General features: G+C 48.7%; 1 protein-coding gene across 1 annotated transcript in view; it reads left to right on the top strand.

The window, feature by feature from the left end:
• Nucleotides 1–1,834: 1,834 nt before the first annotated feature.
• The window catches only part of RIMS4 (regulating synaptic membrane exocytosis 4), a 118,637-nt gene continuing 106,824 nt past the window's right edge, over nucleotides 1,835–13,647 (top strand). Inside the window, exon 1 of the mRNA XM_015421657.1 lies at nucleotides 1,835–1,931. Within this exon, the coding sequence (XP_015277143.1) occupies nucleotides 1,835–1,931 (97 nt within the window). The remainder of the gene's footprint in view (nucleotides 1,932–13,647) is intronic.

Genomic DNA, 13,647 nt, shown 5'->3' with positions numbered 1-13,647 from the left:
GGGGGGGGGTTGGTGATGGTGGGAAAGTCAATCTCTCTCCTAGGGTTGCCAATCTCCAGGTGGTGGCCGGAGATCCCCTGGCATTACACCCGATCTCCAGGTGGACTCTATGGCATTATATCCCATCGAAGTCCCTTCCCTCCCCAAACCCCGTCCTCCTCATGCTCCGCTCCCAAAATCTCCAGTGATTTATTATTTTTTAGTATAAGCATCATAAGAAAAATAAATTGACCCACAAAACGAAAAATCCTGGCCACGGCCCTGCTTGGCTCTGCTTGCTCCTGGCCACCAGCAGCCCCCTAGGGCAGTGGTCCACCGGGAAATTTCCCGTCTGTTGACTGGCGAGTCTGCCGCTGCGAACCAATTCACCGCACTGGCCCTCAGTGCCAGCTTCCACCATGACTTTTACATAGGTTACCAGCTCCGGGTCGGGAAATAGCTGGAGATTTTGGGGGTGGAGCCTGGGGAGCCCAGGGTTTGGAGAGGGGAGGGACTTCAATGGATATAATACCACAGAGTCCACCTTCCAAAGTGACCATTTTCTCCAGGCAAACTGATCTCTGCTGCCTGGGAATCTGTTATAATCCCAGGAGATCTCCAGCCACCACCTGGAGGCTGGCAACCCTACCCTTACATCATCCTCATCAGTGGCAAGACCCTACATAACACTCATTGAAGAAAGCCAGACCGCCCCTTTGGACTGTCCCGCAACTTGGAGCTTTCCCATAAACTCCCGGACGCCCCAACCGACGGTTGTGCCGGCTGAGTAAAAAGTACTCTGCCCATGCTCAAAGACACTCTCTCCTTCAACCGGCTGGCAGGCGCAGGGCAAAATAATCCCGCCTGACGCATGATGTTAACCCCCCCAAACACACACCCTGATGTTCCGGAACGGAATCCTGGAGGGGGGTTGCCGGCCGCCGCGGGGGGGGGCTCAAGCTGGGTCCCTTCCCCTTGGTGACGACGACGACGACCCCCTTCTGCTGCCGCGGCTCAGCCCCGCCGTCGGGCTCCTTTAAGGGCCGCGTCTCCCCCCTCGGCTGCCGCCCGCCTCTGATTGGCCGCCCGGCCTCCCCAGGATGACTTCACGGCAGCCCCCGCCCCTCGCGCCGGGCTGAATGAAGGGCCAGTGAGAGGGGGGCCGCGGAAGGGAGCGCAGCCTGCCGCCGGGGGACCCAGCCAGCCAGCCAGCCAGCCAGCCGGACGGAGGGACGTGCCTCGCTCTGTGGCAGCAGCGGCGGCGTCCCGGGAGAGCGGGCGGAGCAGCAGGTGGCTCGAGCGCCTTCTGGCATCCCTGGAGCAGCGGGAGCCTCCAGCTGTCCGGGCGGCGCAAGGGCAGCGCTGTCCTGCCGAACATCTGCATCGGGGGCAAACACCGTCCACCACCACCACCACCCCCTCGCTGGGGCTCCGCATCTTTGAGCATCTTCTCAGAGCAGCTGGAAGGAAGGAAGGAAGGAAGGAGGGAAGGAAGGAAGGAAGAACTCTCCTGCCGGCCGCCTTCCTCGGGTACCATCAGCATCCTTCATCCCTCGGGTACCATCAGCATCCTTCCCCCCCAGGGGACCAGCATCCTTTCTGCCGGCGGGCGCTTGGCTTCCTCCTGCCCTGCGCGTCTCCTTCCTTCCTTCCCCGGGGGCTCGAAGTCCGTTCTCCGCGCCCCCCCCGCGCCCCACCATTTCCCCCGGCCAGCCCTTTCGCGCCTCCCTGAGGCCCCCCCACAGCAGCCAAGACGCCGCGGGCTGTGCTCCGAGTGAAGAATGGGGCGTCGAAGCTGGCCAAGCCGCCCGCTGCGGCCGAGGCCCCCGGCGGCGCTCCGGGCTCCGGGCTGTTCATGGAGCGCTCGCAGAGTCGCCTCAGCTTGTCCGCTTCCTTCGAAGCCCTGGCCATCTACTTCCCCTGCATGAACAGCTTCGACGAGGAAGACGCCGGTGAGACTCGCGCCCGCGGAGGGGAGGGGAGCCTCAGTTTCGGGGAAGGAGCCTGGAGCCGCCTGGGGCGGTGGAGGAGCGGGGGAGGGGGGGACCATGGAGAAAGGAAACGTGGACAGAAAGGAGTTAATGGTTGGTGTGAGAGGCAAAAGCCAGGTTGGAGTGTGTGTGTGGGGGGGAGTGTCATCTAACCCCCTCCCATTAACCCCCTTCACTAATAGCCTGCTTACTCTCTGGGGTGCTTCAGGTGATCTTTGTCACCTTCCCCCTTTTGATCTGCATCTGACTTCCAGGTGAGGTAAGGAACAGAATTAACCCACTCAGGGCTGGAGGCTGGATGGACAATACAGAGGTGTTGGGGGAGACCATCCCACATCCCCTTCCATTGTCGTTTGCATTTAAGATGCACTTCCCACACCTCACCCTCCCACCCATTTCCAGCTGTGAAAAAAGATCATGAATGAAAGGGAAGGAGGGTTTTTTTGTGTGCTGCTGGAGGCCCCCCCCCCCCATTTCCATTTCCGCACTTCAGAAGTCTTTCCACACTCATTCGGTGGACGGGAATGACTGAAACTCAAAAAGCAGAAAGTGGGGAGCAGGTGAAATACTGCACGGGCCAAGGACGTTTGGGGGACAGGAAAAAGGAAGAGTGGGAGCCCAGTGGTGTCCAATGGAGACAGTATGTTAGGACTGGATTGGGTGTACATTGAGATGGATGAAAGGAGCGGGTTGGCTGATGGGTGCTGGGGGCTGACATATGGACACTGCTGGCTTGTTGTGGGGAATAAAAGACAAGGGAGAGTCAAAGTTGCAGTAAGGGGTCCAAGGGGAGTGGGCAAGGCCCTGGCTCTGTGTGGCCTTTCTCTCTTCCTGGGCATTTTGAATGGTGCTTGTAGACTCAGCACCAAGGCAGTCCATGGGGGCTTCTTGGCCTTCAGGACAAGGAGGAGTGCAAGAGCAGATCTGGGAGCTCTGCTGCCTGGCTTTCTGCAAGACGCTGGGGTCACAGGTGCACTGACTCGTGTCTCTGACTGACTCAGAGTGAGGGGTTGATAGCACTCCTTGAGAGCTGCCTGTCACTCTCTGCCACATGTCTAGGGAGGCCAACTGGGTTGGGACCCTGAATTAGTGCGCGGGGATTAAAGGGTCGTTCTTCAGAGTAACTGAATGAACTCTGTCCTTTTGGTTTACGCTGAAATCAATGTAGTTGCAAAAGCAGGCTGCGAGTTTTAATCCTCCTATTAAGCTTCCTCAGCCTTCTGGATAACGCTATGAAAAGGAAGACTTTTAATATGTGGTAGGGAGAGAGCCCTCTGGCCACACACGCTTTCTAAGCAGTGGGGAGCTAGCAGTGCTGGTTTCATAAAAACAAAACATACCACCCTGGCTATTTGAAGGTGAGAGCTACCATTTTCACAGTAAATAAATAATCTTGATAGTAATTAATGAAACATTTGCATGTGGCCGAGGAAAATAAAATATTTTAAAGGTTTGTGTGTGCATGTTAAAAGTAAACTTTATTGAAATAAATGAGCCTGAATTCCCAGTACGTGTTTTGAAATACCGTTGCATTGGGAATAGAGATACTGACTCCTTTGTTACCCGGTTAAAACTGATGGATGGATTTTGTGACTAGGTGAGTTTTCAAAGGGAGGGTGTGTGTGCTGGTGTGCAGGGAGAGGAATAAACTGACCTTATTTAATCAATTATAATAAAATTCAGAATTAGAAATAGGTCTGCTACAGGTACACCCAGGAGCTTCAGCTCTTTGTTAGGTGAACTGTAAGCTGCAAGTTGGGTTTGCCTTGCATAATGAAATGGTTCTTAATTCAGGCTCACGGGCTGGAGTGGGGAAAGGCATCAAGGCCACTGAGAGCCATTGCAGGGTAGAGGTTAGAGTATTGGACTAGGATCTGAGAGACCCAGGTTTGAATCCCCACTCTGCTGTGGAAGCTTGTTGGGTGACCTTGGTCCAGTCACATACTCTCAGTACTACCTCACAGGGCTGTGAGGAGGAGAGGAGAATAATGTAAGCTGTTTTGGTTCATCATTAGGGAGAAAGACAGGAGAGAAAGGCCACTATGGCAGGAGAGTGGTCTTTCCTTGGGTATATGGAGATGTGTCACTTGCCCCTTGGGCAGCAGTCATGCAAGCCACTGATGCAAATCTAAATGTTTGTATGGGAGGAGAGAGGCTTTGGTGGATCCGGCCTCCCTTCCAGGAATCAGATCAAAAAGCGCAATTCAGTAGCATATTTAAGGTGATCCATAGGATAAAGGCTGTGTCCATACGTAAGTACTTTTCAACCATAATTTTTCACATTCCCTTTACTATGGTGTATCAGTGTTTGTCCATCGATCGATATTCCTTTACTTCTACCTTTGCCTTCCTTTTGGGCCAGAGTTCCCAGCATCCACGTTGGTCCCAATAAAAATCCAAGACCCAAAGTCAAGTAACTTATTTATTTGGATCAGAGGTTTCAAACTCATTTGTTACGAGGGCCAGATCTGACGTAAATTTTACTTTGTTGATCTTGGGCCATGTGTGCTGTAAAATGTTACACCAGGTACCAGAGATATAAACTTTATAAAGGACACAGGGAAAACCAATTAACGATAATATTTTTTTACTCAGAATACAAACTCTTACAGTACTTCCTCAAAGTATCTCCCAGATGCCCGCCCTCCCACTTCCACCACCTGTTACTCATTAGCACTGGCATGGCTATTTGTGGGGCAGGGCTTTTAATTAGGCGGGCAGGGCCCCCAAATGCCCCACTGCAGCTAGGGGCCTGAGCACTGGGACAGTATACAGGGACAAAATGCACAGCCTTTCTCATCTGGCAATGAAAGTTGACACCCCTGATTTAGATATTTCTACCCCACTTCTCATTGAAGTAAAGCTGCTTGCATAATTCTCCCCTCCTCCATTTTCTCTTCACAACAACCACCCTGTGGTTTGGGTTAGGCTAACAGAGAGTGATTGCTCCAAGGTCACCCAGCAATGGTAGAGTAAGAATTTGAACGTGGGTCTTCCAGCTCCTGGTCTGGTATACACTAGCCATTACATGATGCTGGTTCTCTCCCTTGAATAGAAAGTTGGATCCAGACAAAGTTTCCTGCTCACACAAGACATTTTTGTCATTGGAACAGAATGCTCCTGGCTCCCCCCTCCCCATGCAGCTCAGTGATCTCCCTGAAATGCTGTTGAGGGGGGGGGATCAAACAGGGACAGCATGAGAGACAAATCAGGGGTCTGCAGCAGGGCGAGGGAAATGTGGAAATTACCTCCATTTCTTCTGTTAGTGGAATATTTAGCCTGGTTCCAGCCAATGTTCCCTCTAAGCAGTTTTTTTAGCCTCCGGCTCACAAATTTTTGTCTCAGCTCAGGAAGAATGGCTCCAGAGCAAACTAATTTATGCAGTAGCCAAATCACTCACTCACAACTTTAATTCCAGTAGCTCATAAAGTAGAATTTTTGCTCACAGGACTCCACAGCTTAGAGGGAGCATTGGTTCCAACCCACTGTCTTCTATTAAGGTCAACCGAAATGACCCAAAACACCATATGAGTTTCTGAGCTCTCCAGAACTCTTCATCAGTCTGGATTTAGAAAAAGAGACAGGTATGCAGGTGTTTCTTATTCGGATAGATGCCATGAATGTGGGGATAGTCATACTAAGACTTTGGAACACATTTTGTTGTTCTGCAGTTTTTGGGAGGATTTCAGGAAGAAATATTTAGGGCAGTTGATATCCTATAAATTTTATCTTTCCTTGCAGAGTCTAATTCATATGCTACTATTAGATATGAGTAATAGGACCATGTTATTAGTAGCAGACTTTTTGTCTGTGGTAATTAAATGTAAAAGGGGATAAGATAGGATCGTTTCAGTGGGACACTGCTTGTGGCCAGTTGGCTGTTAACGCAATATCATTTAAGTAAAGAAAAAGAGATGGAGGGCCATTTGAAACATCTTTTCCCCTTTTTGTTTAACATCCAGTCTGATGAAGGCTTCTGGAGAGCTCAGAAGATGCATACTCTTTTGTTTCATTTGGGTGGGTTGGTCCTGAGAAAAGCTACCATATGGCTTTTGTTTGTGTCTTTCTCATTGGTACCTTCCTTCTGACGTTTGGAACAGTGTGACCTATTCTTTAGGGTCAAGACATTTTTCTTTCTTATAAATGTAATGGTTAAGGCATACACAGCTGTGCCCCTTCACGGTTTTATACCAATAAGTTTGGGTTCAGTGGGAGAAGATTGTGTAATATCAGGCATAAAACCCTCCAGGCAGGCAGGCAGCATGAGGTGTATATTGAGGCAGGAGGATCAGTTCCTTAGGTGGATGAAAAGGTGGAAAACGCACATATTTTCCTTATTTTAATTTTAATTTTTTTTAACGCAAACCCTCCAGTAATGGCCTAAGTGAATGAGATTGTGTAATGTGTGCCCAGACAGACATAACGGACATCATGCAAAGTTTAGCATCTGTTAAAATCATGACATAGAGCATCACTCAAGGCAGGACAAAGGATGTGTGGGCTGTGCCTTTTATCTGTGATGCAAATAAAAACAAATGATGTAGGTGAAGCATGTGTCTTTGCTGTGTTTCTGTGTGTGTCCCCCCCCCAAGCTGAATTTGCAGTGCAGTCCAGAGCAGAGTTACACCAATCTAAGCCTACTGACTTCAGTGGCCTTTGAAAGGTGTTACTATGCTTAGGACTACATTGTTAGACACTCAGAAATACTAACAGCAATATCTTCTAGCTCGAAATATGGAAGAGTTTGCCCATCAGAGATCTGAAACTAGGATCTGATGGATCAAATACATTCCAGACTCAGATATGGAATTATTGCAGTAGTGTAGTTCACTTGATTTGGACTTATTGCAGTAGTGTAGTTCACTTGATTGTGGATGAGTGAATGAGTTGCAGTACATTTATTTTGAGAAAGACACTGCGGTGGAATGGAATGGAATTCCACTGTGGTGGAATGGACAGAATGCTAAACTCAGACTTGGGTTCAAATCTCAGCTCATCCATAAACCTTGTTTAATAATTTGCTGAAGGTCCCCATCTTTCCACCTCATTCACAATGGGATGCTGAGGGTGAAATGCTTGATCCTCCTACAGTGGCAGGGCAAAAACTGTTTGGAAGTTAAGAAGCTGTCTACTTCATCTCGTCTTCTTTTTGGTCTTGAAACTTGTAGGATTGAAAAGGTGAGGGAAAATTGTTCTTTAACAAAATAAATGTGTACTATGCAGCCTCTCTCCAGGACACATTGCTGTGGGGGGAAAGAAGCTAAATTCACAAGGGTTTCCTGGCTTCACCTCTGCACCTAAAAAATGTAGGTGAAATTGACAACACAGTAGTCAAATTCAACCCTTTTTTTGGGCTTCTCTGTTCATGGAACAGCAGCAGCAGTACCAGAGTGGCTCTCCTTAACAGGAAAGGGCTAAGCTGGCATTTGCAAGGAAATGTGAATGGAACTCCCCCCCCCCAATGCTGACAGGCAAGAGAGGACGCTAGAGCGAAGGAGGGGGGGAAGAATCATAAAGCTTCTTCCTAAGCTACAATGCAGTCCTGAGAACTCAGCATTTTCCTGAGATGAAGCCCCACTGAATAGACCTGAATAGGATCCCGAGTAGACCTGTTTCTGAAGGTAGCCATATCAGTCTGCAATACAACAGCTAGATTCAAGGCTGGGAGCACATAAGAGACCAACAAGACTGCTCCCTTAGTGATGCGTGGGAACATGTGGTCTGCAATGCATGTGTACAGCGTTAAGAAAAACGTTGGGTTGTTTTGCTGTCATCTGGAACAAATGACAAACTGTGTAACTACCCCCTCCCCAAGATCACACTGAAGACTGAACCACTCTGTGTCCCCCTCACCCCCATATCAACACAGGATTAATGAAGGCTGCAGTCACCACACACTAAATAGTCCACTTTCAATCCACTTTCAGACTGGGTTTTTACTGTGTGAACTGACAAAATCCAGTTGAAAAGTGGGTTGAAAGTGGACTGAAAGTGGATTATGTTGTGTGTGTGACCGCAGCCTATGACAATAAGCAAAGCATTGGGGCCCAGCTTGCAGGCGCCATGATAGTCTGTGTTAGCAAAAATAAGCCAGAATTTTGCTTTACCAAAATGTTGTTAGTCTTCACAGTGCCACAAGACTCCAGTTTATTGGCCACTACACTGTTCTTATGAAGCAAGGAATTAATCTGGTTATTTGTAGAGGAGTCTACAGGAAATTACTTGCGCTTCAGAACAAGACGAATAACAAACAAACCAACGAAACAAGCGCTAATCAAATGGAGGTCATTTGGGGTTATGGGGAACACTGAAAGTCAGTGTGAAACCACAGCAACAGCAACAAACCCCTTTATTTGGCCCTGAGCTGGGTATCCCAGGGAAGCCTGATCTTGTCAGACCTCAGCAGGGCCGGCAACCCTGGCAAGTATTCGGATGGGAGACCTCCTTGGAATACCAGGGCTGGGAAGCCAGAGCCGGGCTATCAAGCCCCTTCTCTATTCGTCCTCCGTGCGCCAGTAGGAGTTGCCAGAGATCGCCATGACTTCCAGGCATGGGTACACACACACACACACACACACAAGTGCAAAACTACCAAACCCCCCCACCCAACCTTTATTTGTGTTTGCTAAAAGTAGCAGGGGCCCCGGTCACACGGGCTGGATATCGCGGGGGAGGCGTGGCTAATAGCCCCAGCGCAATTTGATCCACGATCAGATGAGCCGGCGGCACATCACGGGTCCTTGCGGCGATCACACCATGGGAGTCTGGAGGCAGCACGTGGCAAACTAGTACTTTGGAGGTACTATTTTTTAAATGCGCATTTTCGGCGGTAAACCACAGGTGCGCTCCACTTCCCAGATGTTGGGGTGTAATCGCACCCGGATAATTCGCCCACCATCCGTGCCTCTCCCGCGGCAACTTTGCCGTGTGACCGGGGCCTGAGTTATACATTTACTGTGGTCACTGGGCAGAGAGTCTTGGAAAGATGTATATTAGAAAAGATGCTCCTAAAGCCCAATCTGTGCCAGGATTTAAAAGGTTAAAAGTGAGATGTAAAGCAGTTTCCTCCGTTATCACGATGCACATTCTATCACTATGCTACTTCTGCTGGGTACTTCGTTGCAAAGAGACTTCAGTCTCTAAGCCCACTGCATAGGATTGCTTTGTGAGATAAGCACCCATTGAAAAAATTTTATACCTCCCTAACAAAGTCCACTGAAACACTGGCAGCTATCCCAGTCTTCAAACTACTTTACTGACACATGCCTCTATGCAAACTTCAGAGTAAGATCATTAAAATGGAGATACAACCATTATAACTGGAAAGGGCTGTCTCTGATCTAGTATCCTTATTTTATTTTCTAGCGAGAATCAGTTGGGAGAAAACAAAAACAAAGAACTTGTTCTGGGGGTCACAAAAGGCTTTAGATCAGTTGACTGCCCAGGAAAGTCTCATCTTTGTTCCTACCTTTATCACCATGTAAAATAGCTGATACAGGGCAGTAGCTATGACTGCAAGCAACAAGAACCCTCACTTACTTTAGTCATTAACTTGATAGGCGGCCTCAGACAAGCCGCTTTACTGCAGTATGGAGACTCGTTCCATGGTCTGAGCTTGGTTAGAACACACACAATGCATAATCTTCTTGAAGCTAACCAGGTTTGGGTATAGGTCTTGTTTATGCCTGAATGGGAGACCACAAGGGGGTGGGGCCAGGGCTTAGTGGTAAAGCTTCTTCCTAGAAGATAAGAACATAAGAGAAGCCATGTAGGATCAGACCAATGGCCAAAACCCAGGTGCCATCAGGAGGTCCACCAGTGAGGCTAGAACTCCAGAAGCCCTCCAGAGCCAGTTTGGTGTAGTGGCTAAGTGCGTGGACTCTAATCTGGGAGAACCAGGTTTGATTCCTCACTCCTCCACTTGCGGCTGCTGGATGACCTTGGGCAAGCCATAGTTCTGTCAGCGCTGTTCTCTCAAGGACAGTTCTGAAAAGAGTTCTCTCAGCCCCACCTACCTCACAGGGTGTCTATTGTGGGGGAAGAGAAGGGAAAGGAGTCTGTAAAAAAAACTCTGAGACTCCGAGTGAAGGGTGGGGTATAAATCCAATCTCCTCCTCCTCCTCCTCCTCCTCTTCTTCTTCCTCCATTGTTGCCCCCCAAGCACCAAGAATACAGAGAATCACTTCCCCAGACAAATCATTCCATCTATACATTGTGGCCAATAGCTACTGATTGTTTATCCAATCCCCTCTCAAAGCTGCCTATGCTTGTAGCCATCACCACTTCCTGCGGCAGTGAATTCCACATGTTGATTACTCTTTATGTGAAGAAGTACTTGCTTTTATTTGTCCTAAGCTTACTGCTCATGGGCACTCAATGAAATTAACGAGCAATAGGCTTAGAACTTCTTCACATAAAGAGTAATTAACACATGGAATTCATTGCTGCAGGAAGCAGTGGTGGCAACAAGCATAGACAGCTTCAAGAGGGGATTGGATATACATATGGAGCAGAGGTCCATCAGTGGCTATTGGCCACAGGGTGTAGATGGAATACTATGCCTGGGGCAGTGATGCTCTGTATTCTTGGTGCTTGGGGAGCAACAGTGGGAGGGCGTTTGGAGTACTGGCCTTGCTGGTGGACCTCCCGATGACACCTGGGTTTTGGACACTCTGTGATACCAAGTATTGGACTAGATGGACCATTGGCCTGATCCAACATAGCTTCTTTTATGTTCTTAATTGCTTTTATTCCATATGCCACACAATTGACCTGACCAGTTCTGTCCATCAAGTACTTGAAGGTGGATTCAAAGTTACTATCACTTTCAGCATGTTTAATGATCAGTGGGAGATCCCCTTTTAGGTATTGTGCTTCAAAGAGCAACAGTAAAATAATGAAAATATTATTGGTTTAGAGGAGGTGTGAATTATAAATAAGTTGAATCTTCTGAAGACAACAATAGGTGTTTTTGTTTACCATATATGTTTCTGATGTTAGCATTTCATAGTCAATTAAAGTATACATAGGCTCTTGAGCACAGTGACGGACGGATTTGTAGACTAGAAGAGATCACTGTTTTTTTCTTCTTCTTCCATTTGTTTCTTGGGTGCTGAGGAGGTCCCGGCTAGTGGTGACATCATCAGCCCTGTCTCAGGCCAGCAAGACCCTAGGGCAGGTGTCAGAGAAGCAGCCAGGCTCCAGAAGATTCCCATGCTAAGCCTCTAAGTCCAGAGAGATCGGCTTTCTGTCCTGCCCCTTTAATAGAGGCTTAATGTGTGGAAATGAGCAGCTGAAGCTGTTTACAACATGGAGATAAATAACTTCACCTGACAAATAACATCACATTAACGGGACAAGATGTTTTTCTCCAGGCCTGTTGGCAACCCTTGCTTTACCACCCCAAGCCTCGTTCCTCCAACGGCGTCAGAAGCAAATTTGTCTCCAGCACACTATGGATGGGACAGTGAAGTTGCATTACTGTTAATCCTACTCTCTTGACGACAGCTGGGCATCTTCAAGGAGATATGGGAAGGACTCACTGAGATTTATGCTGTGTATTTACAGAGATAGGAGTTATGAGGTGGATTTGTGAGGATTACTCAGCTGTGAAATCACTTTCTTCCCCAGAATGTCTGCCTTTTCTCTCAAGGCCCCTTTCCCCTTGGTAGCCTGGCCTCCACAGAGGCACGTACTGTCTCAGTTTCACCAGTGGGAAGAGAAAACGGGCCCTATCCCATAAAAAAACTACACTAGCTTTAAGGAGACACCAGGATGCATGTTTATGTCTGATGCAATACCAAAATTATTTTGCTTATGTGTAACAGACAGATTTGCAAACACAAGCAAATGGCAACAGGAGGTCAAAAAAGGTGTCAAGGAAATGGGCAGTGGAGAAAAATAAAGGAACTGAGTTGTGGGGAGAACAAGCTACGCAGCAAAACTGTTGTGTAAAAATGAGTTACTTGCTCAGGTCAAGAGATTAGCCGTGCTGAAGGTTAGCATTGAATCATCTGGCTGTTTGGCACCGTGATCATGGGGCTGCCGGGATTTGTCTCACTTAAGAATATTTACCCAGAATTTGTGGCTTACTTTTCAAAAATGAAAATCTTGATGGCTCTTATTTATGAAGAGAATGGAGAATGGGCAGGCCATATTCAATCCATATGTTCCATCAGTCATAATTCTGCTCCCAAATTCTACAGTACAAAGGCACCGAAATGGCTATCAAGCACTAAGCTTTTTCTTTAAAAAGGAAACATTATAAATGACCATTGTCTCACAAATAAGTTTTTTTTCTAATGTGAATCTCATATATTGCATGGCACAGAATGAGCAGGCAAACATCCCACACTATTTTACTGCTGCACTATTTGGGGGGGGGGGGAACATGATCTGATTCCAGGGTGAGTTTCCCACTTGTAGAAATAGTTCAGTCACACTGACAGCGATTACACATATTTTGGTATTGTCTTTCCAGATTCTGAGATACGGCCAAATTGACACTGGATGGGAAAATATCACTTGCATTCTCACACATTCCAAAGCTAAGAATCACTCAGAAAAAGGTTGCTACTATTAAAATCTCTCTCCTCGTCACCCTGACTAAAATGGCATCTGCAGTTAGTTCCTTTTTGAGGCAAACAAGTTCAGTATCCTAGTGTTTCATTTGCACAGGATGGAAAGATGATTTTTCCTTTATGGCCAATGAATACATCAGTGTAAAGCTAAACGACGTATTTCCTTAGTAGCAAAATACAAGCACAGTTAAAAACTATGAGAACAAAATTTGGCACCTTTAAGACCAACAAGGTTTTATTCAAGGTATAAGCTTTCGTGTGCATGCACACTTTCCCCCCATGTGACTGAAGAAACCTAGGCATTGTGGGCAGGGCCGGCTCACCCGCTAGGCAAACTAGGCATTCGCCTAGAGCGCAAGCCAGCCCGAGGGGTGCCAAACAGGACCCAGCCCCCCCAAAGCCCCCCAGCACCTGCCAGAAGCCTAGGCTTCCCTGGCCACAAGAAGCCCTGCTTCCCGCCTTCCCGCCCCGTCTCGTGCGTGCCTCAGTGCCCCTCTGGCTCCACCCCCACGAAAAGCCCCGCCGCCGCCTAGGAGAAGCCCTGCCTCCCATTTGTGATGCTGGGCGTGACTACCGCCTCTCCCCTCCATTGGCTGCCCGTCGCTTGTCGCGCAATCACCCCTCGCGGAAGTAGTTCTGGCTGGGCGTGTAAAAACACCCTCCAACGGGCCTCGTGTGCGCTCGAAGCCATGGCGCCGGTCGAGCCTGGCTGTTCAGGTGGAGGAAGGGGGAGCTGCAGCCCGGGTCTCGGGTGCTGCGAAAAGCTCGCCTCAGAACTCCAGGTGCCATCGTCTTCGCTCCCTGAGCCAGGCCGGGGAGGAGGAAGCCAGTCCTCTGCCTCTGGAGTACCCCTGGGGGCTCTGACAGGCAGGCAGGGAGGAGGAGCTGTACAGCGGCGGCATCCTCAAGGGCTGCAAGGTGAACCTCTGGCCAGAGAGGGGGGGGGACGGGAGCGCACCCGCTTTCCCTCTCTCCTCTCTGGCTTTGCGGGCGAGGCTGCGGCACTCAGAAGAACGATGGGCATCGTTTGAAGATTATAGATGCTGGTTCTCTCCCCCCCCCCCCAATATAACCCTATCGTGAAAACAGCGCAACTC

The sequence above is a fragment of the Gekko japonicus genome, unplaced genomic scaffold, assembly GCF_001447785.1.
Source record: "Gekko japonicus isolate JY-2015 unplaced genomic scaffold, Gekko_japonicus_V1.1 scaffold2289, whole genome shotgun sequence".
NCBI classification, from domain to species: Eukaryota; Metazoa; Chordata; class Lepidosauria; order Squamata; family Gekkonidae; genus Gekko; species Gekko japonicus.
The sequence above is the reverse complement of the archived record's forward strand: the minus strand, read 5'-3'. Positions and strand labels throughout refer to the sequence as shown.